The sequence below is a fragment of the Pipistrellus hanaki genome, assembly GCF_964339955.1.
Source record: "Pipistrellus hanaki genome assembly, chromosome: 2".
Taxonomy (NCBI): Eukaryota; Metazoa; Chordata; class Mammalia; order Chiroptera; family Vespertilionidae; genus Pipistrellus; species Pipistrellus hanaki.
In genome coordinates this window covers 136446006-136465081 of record NC_140504.1, presented here as the reverse complement: position 1 = coordinate 136465081, position 19076 = coordinate 136446006, and the positions used below count along the sequence as shown (strand labels likewise).

Genomic DNA, 19076 nt, shown 5'->3' with positions numbered 1-19076 from the left:
CGTTTATCCTATTGTATTTTGGCATGGAAACGTTAAACATGAGAGTCTCTGTAGTAGAATATTGCTCTAACTGGATTTTTATTCCCAATCCTTTTTTAAGCCATTACTATTGTTTGTCAGCTTTTAAGCCCTCTGAGTTGGACATGAATTTTAATTACATCACAGGAGCTGGGGGGGGGGGGCGCGCGGGGGAGGGAGAGACTAAAGGAAGGAGAGGAACAAATGCATTAAATTACATTTTGTTTTGAACATAGAATTGGCGGATCCCTCTAGGATTTTCAAAAGGGGTAATTTTATAAGACAGTGCTTGCTCAAAAGAGGTTCTTCTTAGTAACTGAAACACAACTCTTAGGCTAAAGCCAATGCTCCAGGCGTGGGGGACAGGGCGTGGAACAAAGCTTACTCAAACCGTTTTTGGGAGATTGTAAAGTGTAGCTAGGAACAAGTAGCATAAGAACAAGTTGTCCCAGTGTTGATTGAAGAAAATCCGGTTTTTAATAGCTCAGCATGGAGTCAAAATGCAGGAGGAAATGAGACTGTTGCTTCACATCCTGCCCCGGTTGGGTTATCACCAAACAGTATCTCACCTATGGCGCTTTAAAGTGGACATGATCTAATGAAACCAGGTGACTTCTGTATTCCCTGCTCAGTCCTGCCTTCAAGGGTTTGCCCCTGAACTGAATCCTACGCAGGATATGTGTATATGAACGTTAGCAATTAAATGCTCATTTTGGATACTTTTAGCTCAGCCCTTTTTATTTTTCTCTTCCAGTTTCTGTATTCCTCCTCCAAGGGAAAGTCATGATCACACTAACGGAGCTAAAATGTTTAGCAGACGCCCAGTCATCTTATCACATCCTAAAACCCTGGTGGGACGTCTTCTGGTATTACATCACCCTGGTCATGCTGCTGGTGGCCGTGCTGGCGGGCGCGCTGCAGCTGACGCAGAGCCGGGTTCTGTGCTGTCTTCCGTGTAAGGTGGAATTCGACAATCACTGCACCGTGCCCTGGCACCTCCTGAGAGCCAGCGCGAACGCCTCCTCCGACCTTGGGCCGCCGCTTCCGCTCCCCCTCCGAATCCAGAACGACCTCCACCGCCAGCAGTACTCCTACATCGACGCCGTCTGCTACGAGAAGCAGCTCCACTGGTTCGCCAAGTTCTTCCCCTACCTGGTGCTCTTGCACACGCTCATCTTCGCAGCCTGCAGCAACTTTTGGCTTCACTACCCCAGCACGAGCTCCAGGCTCGAGCACTTTGTGGCCATCCTGCACAAGTGCTTCGACTCCCCGTGGACCACCCGCGCCCTGTCGGAAACGGTGGCCGAGCAGTCGGTGAGGCCGCTGACGCACTCCAAGTCCAAGGTTCTGCTTTCGTCCTCAGGGTGTTCGGCCGACGTGGATACCAATAAGCAGTCACTGCCCTACCCGCAGCCCGGCATGGAGTCGGCTGGCATAGAAAGCCCGACCTCCAGCGTCCTGGACAAGAAGGAGGGCGAGCAGGCCAAAGCCATCTTTGAAAAGGTGAAAAGGTTCCGCATGCACGTGGAGCAGAAGGATATCATTTACAGAGTGTATCTGAAGCAGATAATAGTCAAAGTCATCTTGTTTGTCTTCATCATTAGCTACGTTCCATATTTTTTAACCTACATCACTCTTGAAATCGACTGTTCGGTTGACGTGCAGGCTTTCACGGGATATAAGCGTTACCAGTGCGTCTACTCCTTGGCAGAAATATTTAAGGTCCTGGCTTCCTTCTATGTCATTCTGGTTATACTTTATGGCTTCACCTCCTCCTACAGCTTGTGGTGGATGCTGAGGAGCTCCCTCAAGCAATATTCCTTTGAGGCTTTGAGAGAGAAAAGCAACTACAGCGACATACCGGATGTCAAGAACGACTTTGCCTTCATCCTCCATCTGGCTGACCAGTACGATCCTCTTTATTCCAAGCGCTTCTCCATATTCCTGTCAGAGGTCAGCGAGAACAAACTGAAGCAGATCAACCTCAATAACGAGTGGACGGTGGAGAAACTGAAAAGTAAGCTGGTGAAGAACGCCCAGGACAAGGTAGAACTGCATCTCTTCATGCTGAACGGTCTTCCAGACAATGTGTTTGAGCTGACTGAAATTGAAGTGCTCAGCCTGGAGCTGATTCCTGAAGTCAAGCTGCCCTCCACCGTGTCCCAGCTGGTCAACCTCAAGGAGCTCCATATGTACCATTCGTCCCTGGTGGTAGACCATCCCGCCCTGGCCTTCCTAGAGGAGAATTTAAAAGTTCTCCGCCTGAAATTTACCGAAATGGGGAAAATTCCACGCTGGGTATTTCACCTGAAGAATCTCAAGGAACTGTATCTGTCGGGCTGTGTCCTCCCTGAGCAGCTGAGCACCATGCAATTGGAGGGCTTTCAGGACTTAAAAAACCTGAGGACCCTCTACTTGAAGAGCAACCTGCCCCGGATCCCACAAGTCATCACAGACCTCCTGCCCTTCCTGCAGAAACTGTCCCTCAATAACGAGGGAAGCAAACTGGTTGTGCTGAACAACCTGAAAAAAATGGTCAATCTGAAAAGCCTAGAGCTGCTCAGCTGTGACCTTGAACGCATTCCACACTCCATTTTCAGCCTGAACAATCTGCATGAGTTAGACCTAAAAGAAAACAACCTTAAAACTGTGGAGGAGATCATCAGCTTTCAGCATCTCCAGAACCTTTCTTGCTTAAAATTGTGGCACAATAACATTGCTTATATTCCTGCCCAAATTGGGGCATTATCTAATCTAGAGCAGCTGTCTTTGGACCATAATAATATTGAGAATCTACCCCTGCAGCTTTTTCTATGCACTAAACTACATTATTTGGATCTAAGCTATAACCACCTGACCTTCATTCCAGAAGAAATCCAATATTTGAGTAATTTGCAGTACTTTGCTGTGACCAACAACAATGTAAGTAAATTTCTTCTCTTTATTTAGTCATTTGAGTGTCTGCTGTTGCAGTGTGCAATGCAGATAGAGAAAATGGACATTAAATCACACTAAGCATCCTCTGAGAACAGCCTGACCAGCACTTACTAGACATGTGGCCTTGGACAAATTACCAAAACACTGAGCAGCAGTTTTTAAGCTAACTTGCAAGTGTCAGGGAGATTTTTATGAAAAACTATATAAGCACTCGGCACAGTTCCTTATATGTAGTAGTTGCTCAACATGTTTTCCTTATTCTCTTTTCCTATATTTTACATAAACACCACAGTTGAAGTATGTTAAACTAATTAGGTATAACAGAACTTAACTTTTCGTTTTGGAAAGGTCTTAACTACTTAGAAAAGTTTCATAAAGCTTTTCAGCGCTCTGTCATAGGAGTTTTTGGTAAATATGCTGTGAGCATGAGTTATTCATAAATCTTTTTTTGTGATGCGGTAAGGCAGATTTGAAATCTACGTGCATGTCTAGAAAGGCAGTGCGAAATGAAAGGCCTGGTTCCATAATGCAACACTAGGGCTTCTTGGAAGCTTTTTCCAGCACCCATGCTTTACAAATGAACCATAATTTGCAACAGTAAAGCCAAGTTAAGGAAAACTTAACATCTCTGAAACAAGAAAAAACAAAATAAATGACTAGTTTCCTAGGTTAAAATGTGAAGGAGGAGGAAAAAGAAAAAAAAAAAATCCAAACGCGGCAAGAAAGTGATGGTCATGTCCAAAAGAGGGAGGCGGGGAAACCTGGAACTCAGGTCTGCCAGGAGAGGAAAGGGGTCTTCCTCTAGTGGGAAATGGGAGCTGTTTTCTTGTATCCCACTCACAAATGCGTTATCTCTTAGACCTTTTATCATTCATATCTCATGCTAAATATAGCTGTGATCATGGTGTTGCTAATAAACATATTAATCACCTGGTATTATATTTGAAAACCATGGCTTGCCAGAGGAATACCAGAAAGTCAGGGAGTGAGGGCAAAATTCATGGCACAAAATTCATTCAGTTTAATGAGGGCTCTGATTTTTAGAGCTCTTAAGACTTTACACATATATAAAAGGCTAGAGCCCATTCTTAGATAAGAAATCTTCAGGTCTTAAAGGATAAGGAGATTTTAAAACTCTTTAGTCTTCACTTATATTAATAGTGCTTCACTTCAGGATTACCTGAAGGGCTTGTGCCCCACTCCGGGGTTCCCATCTCAGTAGGTCTGGTGTAGGATCCAAGCGTTGTCCTTTTTAAAATGTCCCAGGTGAAGCTGATACTGTTAATTTTATGACCATACTTTGAAGTCTATGGCTCTAGAGATTTATCATTAGTGTTGTTAAATTATGCAGTTAACTAATATTAATATTAATAAAACAAACAAAAGACTTCTCATCTTTCCCAAAAAAGCTGTCTAAAGATTGAACAATTAAGAAGGGAGAGGTGATTTTCTTATTAATAAAACTGTCTAGATATAGATTATCAGTCTCTTGGTAGGAAGGTTGTTAAAGGGAATTAGAGATTCAGGTTTCATGTGGAATTTAATCTTAAGGTTCCTTCTAATCTTGATATCCTCATGATTCTATAAAGTAGACCAAAATATATGTAAAAATTAGAAATAGCCCTAGCCAATTTGGCTCAGTGGATAGAGCATTGGCCTGCAGACCAGAGAGTCCTGGGTTCGATTCCAATTAAGGGCACATGCCTGGGTTGCTGAGTTGATCCCCAGTGGGGGGCATGCAAGAGGCAGCCAATCAATGATTCTCTCACATCATTGATGTTCCTATTTTTCTCTCCCCTCCCTCACTAAAATAAATAATATATATATATATTTTTTTCTTCTTCTTTTTTTTTTTTCTGTTTTAGCCATTTCATATAGAAGGAGGACACACACAAATCCTCCCCCTTCAGATCATGGCAATGCTGATCTACCCATAAGCATAGCCACTGGAATCTATTAGAAAAATATATATTTTTAAAAAATAAAATAATATATCAAATTCGATGCATAAGTATTTACATATGCATATACTCAGAAATGTGAGTTGATTCATGTATTTGGAATAGAAGTTGGTAAAGATTCCTGAGAGAAGATGTTTTAAAGATTCTTCAAAGGACTTAAGAAATGTATCACATTCATAAATGAGGCAATAAATACTAACCTTGGTATTAAAGACCTTTTTTTTTTAAAGAACGTTGGGTAGCTAATGTTATCACTGAAAAAGAATTAAACTTGGAAAACAAGCACCAAGTTAGTTAGATAGCAAAAAGCACCACAGCCAAAATCATAGTACAAAAGCAAAATGGTAGAGATACCGTGCCACCGACCAACCCTGGGCACAGGGCTGCCCCTGAAAACTCCATTCTGCTGCCACTGCAGCCCTTGCCCTTCCACCAAGTAGGTTCTTAGTGAGTTCTGCTTCTTGGTGACACTATCCCAATTCAAAGTCCAAGTCTGAGCATTGACTGATAGAGTTATGAATGCTTGTACTTGAGCACCAAGATAAGATAGGGAATTATCTAGATAGCAAAGCTATCGGGCAGTTCCCCAAATGATAGACATTCAACCGGAGGGCACTCCAGAGTTTCTTCCACAGGATAGTAATGGGGGTTATCACAAAGTATTCATCATTTCTTTTTATCATGCTTTGCAGCAGGATACTTCAGAGCTTTTAAAATATGAGTATGCATTATGCTTCTCTGAGAGGGAGGTATGGTGTGCAATGTTTGTCAAACTTACTTGAGCAAGACACTTTTTTCATAGTAACGCTGAGTTTCATGGAACATATCCTGAGAACGCTGGAGGCAGGGAATCTAAAAAAGATAGAGATCACGCACAAAGGATTGCAACAGACATGTCCAGATGTAATAAGAAGTGAGGACATTTAATGAAGTGGGCAGAATGGAGAGTGCCTTGAGGTCTGCAAGCCAAGTTCATATTTGATTCATTGGAAAGTAGCTGTGGTGAGACTTGAGCTTGAAAGTTCTAGTTAGCTTGAGCCGAAACCGGTTTGGCTCAATGGATAGAGCATCGGCTTGGGGACTGAAGAGTCCCAGGTTCGATTCCGGTCAAGGGCATGTACCTTGGTTGCGGGCATATCCCCAGTAGGGGGTGTGCAAGAGGCAGCTGATCAATGACTCTCTCTCATCGATGTTTCTAACTCTCTATCTCTCTCCCTTCCTCTCTATACAAAATCAATAAAATATATTTTAAAAAAAAGAAAGAAAGAAAGTTAGTTCTAGTTAGCTTGAACTGGTAGTTTCAAAGGTGACTCTGATTATAGTGCATAGAAGATTGGACCCTGGTCAGAAAGCTCAGATGGTTAGAGTGTTGTCACAATATACCAAGGTTGTAAATTTGATCCCAGGTCAGAGAACATAAAAGATTGTGAATTTGATCCCATTTATGAATTCATAAATAAGGGAAACAAATCAGTGTTTCTCTCTCTCTCTCTCTCTCTCTCTCTCTCTCTCTCTCTCTCTCTCTCTCATCAACAAATAAAACTTTTTAAAAAACGAGGAGTTGGGAAAGGACAGTCAAAAAACAAGACCCCATGAAAAGGTTTAATCAGTTATGATTTACAATTAGGAATACAGATCTAAACGAAGAGACATAGACTCATATCTGAAAGATATGGGTGCCAAATCTGAGCTAAGAATGGTTTTCATTTTTTTAAACAGTTGGGAGTAAAACTCAAAAGAATAATGATATTTGTCACACATAAAAATTATATGAAATTCAAATTTCAGTAGTTCATGAATAAATTCCATTCTCATTTGTGGGCCTATATTACAAAAAAACTTATGTTCAATTGTTATTACTATATTTTGACTTTCATCACTTAAATCTGTATGAATTTTTTTCTCTCTGGTTATATAAGCACCCACAAAACCTAAGATATTTGCTATCCAGCCCCTGCTCTAGTCCACTGCCCTCCTTTTCCTGTACTAAACCTTAGGCTCCTAGTAATTTGAACTGAGGTCTGAAGCTACCTGAAGATGGAACCCAAGCGATTCAACCCCTATTCTAGAGCTTTCTAGTGCATCTTAGATCCAACTGGCGTTACTACGAAGAGGGTGTGTGTGGAAGACAGGAGAGGAAAGCAGCATCCATCTCTGTCCCTGTGCTAAAGTGTCATCTGATGCTCATCCGTAAGCAACGTGATGGAGAAGCACAAGGAAGGGAGCCAGGGGGGATTAATAGCTTCACTCAAATCTTGTAAACATAGGTCTTCTGACTTCTACTTTTCTGCATTTAAAGCATTTCTTGAATTAACTTAAAGACGTCTAGCCAAAAGGTGAACAATGGAAATCCCTCCTTATTTCACACAGTAATGCGATAGGATGCGGAAGGTCACTTATGTGGCAGGGCTTATTGTTTTTACCATCACTACTTAGAAACGAAATCTTCAGCTTTGTTTCTTGAAATGATTAGAATTCTGAAGTAAGGCCCAGCCTCTGGGAAACAGTGGAGTATTTCATTATCTACGTCAGCCATAGATATAGAATCACCCTCCTTCGGATGTCCTGGGGATATCAGTTCAATTTTGTTGAAAATATTTGGTTGCTAGAGGATTCTAGGATATAGAGTGATATTGTAGTCATTGGTTTTGTTGTTCATTTTGTAGTTTATTATATGTGTATATTATAGTTTAGTCTATAAAACCTTCCTGTTTATGAACTTTATTACCTCTCTTTTTGAAAAGAAATCACTGGTCCACCAAGGTAATTCTTTTCTTTCTGGTTCACATATTATATAGTCTAAGAAAGAATATGCTGAATGAATTTAGTATAAGTAAATGCTATACAAAATTTTTATAAATAAAATTCATTGGCCCAGTCAAAAAAATGTTTGGTGTTCTTGTAAGCTTCGTGCAGACTATTATTTAAAGGTGTAAGTAGATTTTTCAGGATGAGATTGCAGAGTTAAAAGGAGGTCTTGGGTCTCTAACATAGCTGCCCAGCCTCCTTTAGCAAAATTGAATCCCAGTAGATGAGTTAGGGCTTGTGCTTTCACGGGTGCTGATGCTGAGAAAAGGCCCGAGATGGACACTGGCTCTGGGGAAGTGGTTCCATAACCACAGCCCTGACTCACTGTCACGGCAGCAGCACAGACATGTTGACAGCCGGGCCTCAGAGGCTCACTTCCTTTGCCTTGTGAAATCCCTCTCCTGGAAGTCGCTAAAATCACAGCGTCTGAGATTTGGAACAAGATTGGTGAAAACCTGATAGTGCTGACAGCCCAACAGGAGAGTGGGGGGCCATGGCTTCAGGGTATCCAACCACTAGGCAGTCAGTTCCAGTGAGCAAGGTTCTTAATGGCATCTGAAAGCAGACCAAAGAAGTGAGATGTGGGTACCCAGATGCACCTCTGGTTAGGGCTCTCTTCTTCATACCACCCTTTACATAAATAATTGTTTAATATCTTTCTCTCCCATTAGACTACTCTTTCTCAAACGGGGACAACTTTGTCCCCCAAGAGACATTTGCCTGGAGACATTGTTGGCTGTCACACCTGGGGAGGGGAGTGGCACCAGCATCTAGCAGGTGGAAGCCAAGGATGCTGCTAAACATCTTATACTGTTTAGGGCACCCACCACACAAAGTATTATCCTATCCAAATGTCAACAGTGCAAGGTTAAGAAACCCTGCGTTAGACTAAGATTCTTAAAGACACATCTGTCATACTCAGCACTTTATCCCCAACACCAAAGCACAAAAGGAGGCTCTCAGCACCCATTTACAAGCTACGTATTGCTTAGGCACCAGCAGGCACTATCCTGAGCATATTGCACAGGACTTAATGTTTCCTCTACCCATGTCTCACTGACTCCACTTCCAGCTGCCAGTGTCTCTGAAGGAGTGACATTTCTTCTGTCTCATCTCTCTGTCATATCTCTGTGTTGAAATCTACATATGCACGGTGCTGCATTTGCATTCTTGAGAAGAGGTGGAAATAAAAGGGTAGATTTTTTTTCATCGCTTGCACCTAGTATTATATTTTGATGGACAGTGATGAGCTACAGTGAAAGCTGGTTTTAGTGACGGTGGTCGTTAGGTTTATTATCAGCACTCTTTTACTGAGTGTACGTGTGGGGGATGGAGGGGAGGTGCCAGCATAATGAGCATTTATGAATATATTGTAGTATGGTAATTCTTTAGTTTGTATAGAACATGTTTATCTTTTGCGGCTATCCTCCTCCAGACTGCTCCTATCCTCCTTCTTTCTAACACAGCCACTTCCGGGACCAAGAGCCATGTTTCATGGTAGCAAATATGCCCTGACCCCACCTTGTATCAATACGTGGAGTGTTGTAGAGTAGTGAGGTGTGTGCAGCCCAGCTCTGCTTGGCCCAAACTCCCCCTCAGTGGCAGGGTGAGAGTTGAAGGCACTGGGCAGGCTCCACGCTCCTGTGGACCTCTTTCCCCATCAAACCCTGCCTCATATACACCCGGCGGCTCTCGTAGAAATTCACACGCAGCCTACCCACCAGGTAGGGGAGCGGTTCTGTTGAGTGGCTCCAGGAGTTCACTTAATTGCAGGCTATTTATCATATTTTAAATTACTTCTCTGTGCTACATTATTTAATCGAACCAGCCAGAAAACAGGAAGAGGGGTAAAGAATATACTCGTGCGTATGTAGAGGGCAATGAAATATGTTATCATACGCATCTTCTTGTCTCTGCTTCTGTCAACTTTTTTTTTTTTTTTTTTAACAGAATAATGTTTTCAGTCTGTACTGTGAAACCCTAAGGAAATAGCCTCATGTCTGTTCTCAGGATGTTTTTTAGGGTGTTGCTTGTTATATAAGACAGTAAACTCTTCACAAGAACTCTTGAGAGCAATTTATTTCTGATCTAGGACTCAAGAAAAAATATGATTTTCCTGAGTTACTAGCTTGTCTCTCCCCCCGACCCCACCTCCACCCCTTTGGGACAATGAGTATGTAACTGATTAGGTTTTCTCTGAGAATTGCTTATTAGAATGTTCGGAGCCAAATGTGTTGCCCACCCACGTGTAACAAGGGTTTAAAAGTTTATGGTAGCCTCAATTCTGACTCCATGTTGGGATGTCCTTGTTTTTCCTTTATATTTTCCATCTGCTTCAAATTTATCATCAGTGTTACATGTAAACTTCAGAAATGTTTTTGGAAAAGGGTAGAGGTATACATAAGTAATTGTGTTCTAACAGGCCATCCCAAACTGGTCTTACTGGCTTCTTTCTTTCCGTTTCCAGATTGAGATGCTACCAGATGGGCTGTTTCAGTGCAAAAAGCTGCAGTGTTTACTTTTGGGGAAAAACAGCCTGATGAGTCTGTCCCCTCTCGTGGGTGAGCTGTCGAACCTTACTCATCTGGAGCTCATTGGTAATTACCTGGAAACACTTCCTCCTGAACTGGAAGGGTGTCAGTCCCTAAAGCGGAGCTGCCTGATTGTCGAGGAGAACTTGCTCAATACTCTTCCTCCCCCCGTCACAGAACGCTTGCAGACATGCTTAGATAAATGTTGACCTAAAGAGAAAACTAAAAGTGTGCCCCAGGGCTTTAAATGAGAACTAAAATTTCCTAACTTATAAAGATTTTTTAAATGGGTAATAATTATGACTAACTATAATCAAATGTTTTATTAAAGCCTCTCAGTGTCTAAGTAAACAGGTAAAAGGTGTTAACACTGAAATGAGTTTTGTGAATAATCGATCTTTTACTTATTGACTTGTAAGGGTGGAATGGGGGACATGAAATAATTGAATGTCCACCCTGCGGTTATTACCTTGAAGATGATTCTTTCCTCTCCCTCCCCAGCCCCATTACTTATTTGCACACTTGTTTTAACTGACGTCTTGTTTGGCTATTTATCAGCTAGACCATAAACTCATCAATATAAATGTCCTTGATGTACACTTAACACTGTCTTTGATTTATGTTCTTAATTATTTTTAGGCAGGGTGTCTGGTGCTTGGCAGAATTTTTTCTTGGTTTTTTACTTCCTGTGTCAGCTTGATTGAGTCTTCCTTCCTTCATCTGGTTTTCTCTTAACAATGATGAACCTGAGAAAGTGCCTGCTTTGGGCCTCTGCATAGGACAGGAGCAGGGTACTTAGGACGTGTCACCCTTGGGACATCCTGAAAATCCATGTATTCTCCAAGATTTATTCTTGTGCATCATCAAAGCTTTTTTTTTATTTGCTCGTGTTTATATTAAATGTAAAACTTAAATATTTTTATTGCATAATCTTGGATTCAAAAATCTGTGGGAATCATTTTTGTAAGGTACAGAGAACACATGCATTTCTCTAAGAATTTACTATTAACATGCTTGGGTTTTTTTTGCCTGCTTATGATTCTCATGTTTGTGTGCATTCTCCAAAATGTTTTTGTACTCTGCAACTAATTACTTCTGGGTAACAAAAAGCCTTGTGTTTCATGCCCTAAAATATGTAAGGGTTTCCTTATAAAAGGATGGCCACATCATCTACCTCTCTCTTCCCTTGTTGCTGTGCTATTATCGTACGGGTACAATTCTTACTAACTTCAGAAACTGTGATGGAGGGGAGAGGTAGAGATTTCAAATCTTTAAAACTGACTTCAACAAAATATCTTGTAGAAATTAAGAGTTAAACCAAAACACTTTACTTTCTTCTCCATCTGCATGATCTGTAGATATGATTATAATGTAAAACACTCAGCCTCTATTCATTGTTTAAAATGAGTTCTCAGAGCTCACAAAGAAATAAACCCATTTAACTGGAATTCATCTCATGCCTCTGGTTAACTTTTCTGGAATACAGTTTGCTCTTTTTATGTAAAGAGCCTTTGTGTTTGGCCTTTTACCGTGCGTATTGTTAACATGAAAATCAACGGACTCATTTTGGGTAAATGTTACATTTTTAATGTGTTTTTCTCTAGGCATTACGATGTCATCCAATTTTTGGTGTGACTATGAAGTAATTGATTAACCACACCTAGACAAAACTGGAAAACACTATGGGTAAAGAGTACCGCAAACATGGAGTTGGGATGTTTGCTGTTTTTCTTGCTTTGCCCATTCCAAAAAGGTTAAAGTGCGTCTTTATAACAAAATGTAGCTTCCCTCTCCTGCCACACACACCTGGACTGAATCTCAGAGAAAGAATTGTTTGCGTCAAGTGAATTTGAATAATATTAGCTATAAAAATTATAAAACACCAAAGGCTGCCTAAACCTTATGGTTTATTCTGAATGAGAAGGAATGGTGTAAAAATGTAATTCTTACCAAAACTTGCCTTTAGTCAGAACATTCAAGTTCTCAGGGACCCAGGCATAACTGATGAAACTTTCTTCTAGGACTTCAGAAAACAGATTCTGACTATATCTAGAGTTCTTTTTGTCATTTTCCTATTTTTAATGTGAGTTGATGGTCATTTTCATATTTCACAATAGAATTGTCATGTGTGTGGATCTCGTGTTAGATAGGATTATCTTAAGTTTTGGATGTGAATGAGATACATGAAGAGGTGTTTAAATGTTCTCAGAATCTTAAATGATTGGGGACAAATAATTAGCCATAATTTGTATGAAAATTTTCATCCTCTTTTCTAAAGAAGAGTTTTCAAAATGAATTTTAAATTGTTATTTTCCTGACAAACTAGTTCTCCCTGGCTAGTCACTGGTTGTATTCACATGCAAAAGGCATTGGCTGAATCTTCCTTATCACCACTCTCAATTTCTGGAAGTGAGTTACTATCAGGATTAAGAGTGAATATTGTAAGCCTCTTTCCAAACATAAGGGTATAGTAACTGGTGCAAACTCTGTTCTCGATGCCATTAAAAAGTTCTCAGATTTCTTTTTTCATCCTTACACACCAGAGTTTAGGTAGCTTTTGAAATGACGTTGCACCAGTGCAATGAACTCTGAGACCACCACCTGACGTACAAAAGGGGTTTAATGCCACTTTTCCTGCGTGGTTGGAACAGATCATTTTACATGTGTTCATATTCACTTAGGGGGAATTTAAGTGGAGAAAATGAAGTTGGTTCACTTAAATTTTGAGACTTTAGTTGGCATTTGATTTCCAAGACTGTGCAGTACATTTTCCAAAAAATAAACATGGATGTTATTCAGAACAAAGTTAATGGCATTGGTTCATTTTATTTGCATGCACACACATAGACACACACAGCTACCTATATATGCAAAATGTAACATTAGTGTTGGATACGTTTAGTATTTGTTCCCAAAATTGCAAGAGGATATTTTTTATTTCTCGTAGTTATGGAGCGTTTTTTCTCTTAGTTATATATTTTTTTAAAAAACTGACTGTTCAACCTTAGCCTGAGAACCTAAGCAGTTTTAAGCATTTATAGATATTTGTGTTCATTTCCTAACCTACATCTGGGTACCTGTATGTGACACATAGATAGTGTGTTTTCATTCTTCACCCTCAGTCTTAATTTCCCCCTGGATGTCACCATATTTCACTGTTCCTTAACGCATGTTTGTGTGAAACAGGGTAGAGATCCTCAGAATCTCAGCACTGTGGCATACACAGCATGTGTGTGCTGTGGTGAACTGCAGTGAGCTATTTGCAGACCTTTGTTTGATGATGAAAATATTTGTTTTTGTTCTTCAAGTGCTTCATGATTCAAATTTTATATGTTTATTAAAATTGCATAATATTGATGGGTTCAGAAACTATTATAATAAACAATTCTGTGGATTTATAGCTTTATTTCCTTGTATTTTCAATAAAATGCTCTTTCCATCTTTGTTCTCTTATCATTGTCCTATATACATAAGGTATTTTGTTATCTCCCTCCACTCACACTCAACTCCTTAAATTTGATCAGCACTTGTACAGTAACAGTATATTTGTGCTTGGGAGCTCGCAGTGATGCCTGGTAAGAATCCAGAGCCTAGAATCATGCCCAGCTGAGTAGTTCTACTTTGCCCAACCCTGCAGTAGTTAGAGCTAATCCAATGGTTCCCCATCTCTCCCAAAAGCATGAGAATGTAAGTGTAAGTCTGTTTTCAGAAGCTGTATAAATGCTTCAGAATCTGTTTATTTTTTCTGGAAACAAGAGGAAGGCTGATGGGAGAGGGGAGGAGTTATTTTGTACCCTTGTTTGAATTATGATGACACAGACATGAAACTTGCAAAATGCCCTAAATATAGTTCTCATCTTCAGCCGGATATGAAAGCCGAAGCAGTGAAAAAACGGCAGTCCTATTTAATTGCTTTCTTCCTGTTTCTGGTCCATCACCTCTCTATCCACTTGGAACTACCTATTAAATTCCTTTGTTGGTAATGTACTACATTCTCTTAAACTTTTTTTTTTACATGAACAATTTCATCACCACGAAAGCATTAACATAGAAAATGTAAGCCAAAGCACTGAATTGAGATGGTTTCCAGTTGAACTTAATTATACTCAAGTTTTGCATTTGACTTGTATAATACACTACTGCTGAGAAAAACAATTATGAGTGCCTCCTGCATGTCATATATTATCAACAGAGATGGTGCAATTTAAAAAATACAAAGGAGCATAAAATTAGAATGGATGTCTCTGTGCATATATGTGTTGTGTATAATACTAAATATGTTTATCAAATGTTTCACTTTCAGAAAAGTACTGGGCCAATCTGAAATAGAGCCATTTTCTTGTTAGCATCCCAGTGAAGGGTAGCATTGCTTATTTTATCTTCGTCCCATATTTTGAAACATACATAATCAGCTTTTGCCTCTGGCAATAAATTATTAGAAAATGTAAGACTTTGGCTTGAGTTGAATGTTTTCAGCCCTCAGGTTTGCCATGAAAACCTGCATTTTGGTGGTAAATCCCTTTGCCTGAGATCCATTAGTTTTGGTACACTTTACTGTTTTTAAAGTATGTTTTGTGTAAAAGGAAGATTCAACTTTTATAACAAATGGCAAATAAAAACAGATTAAAAGTTGAAAGAAGTTGACTGTCCTGTTTCTTACCTGTGTCTGCCCGTCAGTGACCAGGTTCCCAAAGTGATTCCCTCCCTCCTTCCACACCTCCCTGTGCAGCCAGCTGTACGGTTACATAACTCACCAAATGATCATTTTAGGTTTACACATGAATCTCATAACAGTCGCATGAGTGTTCAAAATAAGCTACAATTGTCACAAAATAGCAAGCCCCTAAAAGAGCTGGATTGATCCATGAATGCCAGAGGGGGAGGGGAAGGTGGAACTTGTCACTCTCCTAAAAGGTTCATCTTTCCAACAGCGTGCCTCCTAGAGGACCTGAGATCACCAGCCAGCCCATCTCTGCCTCTCAGAAAAACACAATGAGCTGCAAGATGACATTTTCAGGAGATTTTGTAAAGGGAGAAAAAACAGAATTATTGGGGAAAATAGACACATAGTCATTTGACCTTTATGTTTGTTTTATTTTTAAATCATTATTTTGATATATCTCTCCCCACCACCACCTCTCTATTTAGCTTACACACACACACACACACACACACACACACACACACCGTCAAGAACACATCAGAAAGCTGATACTCAGATCTTTTCTCTGCTGAAGGACAGAACTTGATACGTACTGAGCCAGATTATGAAGGAAATTAACTGCTGAAACCAGATGGACATATTTTTTCCTGGAAAAGTGGTTCTTCAAGACGACTTTCCTCTACCTCCCTATATGTTGAGAAAATAAACTCTGCACCAGACCCAAGGCATTCGCAGCCACCCAGGGACTGCTGGGCGTTTGGGGATGCTGGTCCTAACGGCCTGCAGGGCGGCGACATGCCCCACGAGCACCATATTAAGTGAGGCTTTGTATGTTCTTCAGCATTCACTTTCACATTGCAAAATGGCTTATCAAAAACGTGGTGAAGGAGCTGCCTGTACGGGGGAGCCCTTTGTGATGTGGTCGAGGGCACAGTGTGAGTCTGGAGCTTCAGCTTCTGTGGGGCTTCTGCCTCTTTCTCCTCTGGATTCTCTGAAATCCTAGCTTGTCAACTCTGTCCCCCTCATCTCCGAGGTCCGGAGGCCAGCTGTTCATCCAAAGGTGCAAAGGTACTGAAGCCACATGTTTACAGAGGAATATATAACTATAGGCCAAAGAAGGAGATCAGGAAAAAGTATGCAGTCCTTTTTAAAATTCAAATCTCTTCTCACCTTGTGTTATCTCATCATCAAGGCCTGCCTCATAAATACCAATGATTCTATAGGACTGTGTGTTACTAAGAGCTTTTCAAATGATTTTTGTTGACGTAAGAAATATTCAAACTGTAAAAAATAAAATAATTTGTGAGTTTATTTGAGCCAAACTGTCGACAATTGCTGGGAAGCAGAATCTTAATGAATTAATAGTCCAGAGAATGGCGGTTTTTCACCTTGTTTTATACATTACAGTCAAAGGAGGAGATTAAGTGAGTTACATGAACTCCATTAGTAATAGATTAGGGAGGTGGGAGGAAGCAAAGCAGGGAAACCTCTGGGATTGGATAAAAAATAAAGTGACATACACTTCTGTTACTTAAGTGGGTACAAGATAGTTAACAGTCAATTAACTCAGTGAGGATTTGTGGTCTCCCCAGAGCAGTGCCTGTGCTTTCAGAGGGTCCAGAAAAAAACGAAAATTACTTTGACATTCCAACGATATGTTATCATACATTCACAAAGACAATAGGCTCAGATAAGTAAGGTTTTACCTTTGTCAGGGAAGATAATGGCCTAGGACATTACTACCACCATAAACTGCTTTTAATTTTAAAAGTTTTCATTTCAGCCCATCCTTTGTAGTTACTTTAGGTATCTGAGTTTGCAAGGCCACCAAGCAGGCATTCCCTGAGTTAGTCAGGTCAGCATGTGGCCCCTTTTCGTCGACACTTACAATAAACACCTTCAAGTTTGTTCGCCTTTTGGCACAGGCATTTGTTGGTATAAAGCTCATCACGTTATTTTTTACTCTCTGTCTCCCTCTGCTGCTGAGATTAGAACAAACCAAATAGAAGCTTCCTTCCCCTCCCTTTTATTCAGTGTCTCTTTGCCTTGCCGTTATCAAATGCAGCCTCCACGGGAGGATCTTGAGAATTCAATGGGCCTCACTTAATCCTAGTGGCTCCATCTCAAATGAGATGCCTTAGGAAGCCCCCTGCAGTGCCTGGCAGCAGGGCCAGACAGGAGGTGGGCAGGCAAGAATTTAGCACCCCTTAAAAAAACATTCTTTGATTTATTCAATGTGTATTTGTTAGAGATGAGGGAACTGGTTTTCTATTGCTGAAAACCATGAACCTTGATATAAGCTGTCTAGTTATTTCCTTTTCCAATATAAAAACTCCCACAAGGGTGCGAGTTTAGAGATGACTGAGCAGAGGTAAGTGGAAGCTGTAGGGCAAAGGAAAGTTAGTATGGCTCAGAGCCTTTCTTCAAACATCACAATAGACCATCTCTTCTCCAGGCATCAAGAGCAGGCCTGTCAGCTGCTGGATCTCCCCTCTTTCCCCTAAATGCACCCTATTCTCCTGGTCCCACTTCCTTCCTAGGATCTCTCTCCCTCCCTCCTTTCCTTCCTCCCTTCCTCCCTTCCTTCCTCCCTTCCTTCCTCCCTTCCTTCCTTCCTTCCTTCCTTCCTTCCTTTCTTCCTTTCTCCCTCCCTTCCTCTCCTCCCTCTCCTTCTCCCTCTCGTTTATTATTGCTGTCCTAACCACATACTTCAAGAGTATTAAGTACCCATCATACTGAAGGTGAGATTTTAGCTTTCCTCACAAAAATGTCTTTCAGTTACCAAGATTCTTCCTTTCTACAAGGTGGTTTCTTTTCACAATTTCCAATGTGCTGACTGGGAGCAGGACCAATTTGCATTCATGTGGGAACCTGAGTTAACTGGTTCCCTATTTCCAATTATTCCAGTGACATAGGGTGTTGCTTGTAAATTAGTACCCACCCCGGCAAATGCAAATGTTTAAACAAATGCCAACTGAGTGAAGGGGGTTTCCAACTAGTCTTTCCCTGAACTGGGTTTGTATTCCCATCCTTGCCTGTTGCCTCTGTGGGAACTTCATAGAGGGACTACTCAGATCATATGGGGAGAAAAGAGCAGTTCCATCATCTTTTTAACAATAGACTGAGCCAGTCTCAGGCAATTGCTCAGTGGAAGGGAAAGGCTGAAGAATTCACTAAGGGAAGGAAAACGGATCGTCTCCATTAAGAGGCCTGAGGAAAATTTGCTGGGCTTGTGATAGCTCAGCAGAGCCTCATTAATGGCTTTAACCTGAAAAAAGATAAAACATCTAATCATTGCTTGTCCATGCTCCTTCGGCGTGGAGTCTGTCACCACAGGGAAAAGAGCACAGTGGAGCCAAATACAGCAATAATGCTATTTAGCACCTGCTGCATGCTGGGCACTCTACTGGGTTCTCTGTTTGTATCTCAGCCCACCGACAACTTCGTTTGATGTGCTATTCCCGTTTTTCAGACATTTAAAAAGGTTAGCTTTCCCAAGGCCTCGTGACTGTTCAGAAGTGGCATCGAAGTCAACCTACAGGTCTGCAAAGTTTGTTTCTGCAGAGGTTTGGGGAAACAACATCAGCCCTTCCTTCCCTCTCACCCTCCTGGCGCTGAAGACTCACAGGTGACACACTGTTCATCGGTCTCTTCCCGTCAGCTATAAGCCCAGTGCTTCCTCCTGCCCCGGATCTATCCAGTTCGTCATCTCCTGAGCCAGTGAGTCACTCTCCATCCATTCCACACACACCCTTCCCCACGTCCCCTAATGTCATTCTAGAATTGCAGTTTTCCAAGCGGAAGGAACCGTGGACTTTTCTGAAGGAGAAAGCCTAAGTGACTAGTTGACAACCGAAAACCCATGTCTGAAGATGGCATGCAAGTCTGCACAGCCCCAGTGAGATCACTTTCATTCTTCTGGGCTGGTCTCGGGAGCACAGATCACCTACATGCAGCCAAAGCCTGGTGGGGGAGCCACGACCTCTTCCTAGCTCCTCATCCTGTGCATTCTCTAGCAAGCTGGTTCCTTTTAATTCCGTCCTGCACCTGATAATGACCCCTGCCTGTGCACAGTGCATTGCTGGGCCCAGAGCACTGCAAGCTCCTGTCTCCACTTCACTTATAAGAAAACTAGTACCTGGCCAGTGTGGCTGAGTT

The 19076-nt window shown here is 41.2% G+C and overlaps 1 protein-coding gene across 7 annotated transcripts in view; it reads left to right on the top strand.

Annotated features, from left to right (window-relative positions):
• Window positions 1–13699, top strand: part of LRRC8B (leucine rich repeat containing 8 VRAC subunit B) — a 78009-nt gene extending 64310 nt beyond the window's left edge. For all 7 annotated transcript variants that reach the window (XM_084872325.1, XM_084872324.1, XM_084872323.1 and 4 more), the window contains 2 exons: window positions 773–2940; window positions 10192–13699. In XM_084872325.1, coding sequence (XP_084728451.1) covers window positions 802–2940; window positions 10192–10464 — 2412 coding nt within the window. In that variant the 5' untranslated portion in view covers window positions 773–801 and the 3' untranslated portion in view covers window positions 10465–13699. The remainder of the gene's footprint in view (window positions 1–772; window positions 2941–10191) is intronic.
• Window positions 13700–19076: the final 5377 nt, after the last annotated feature.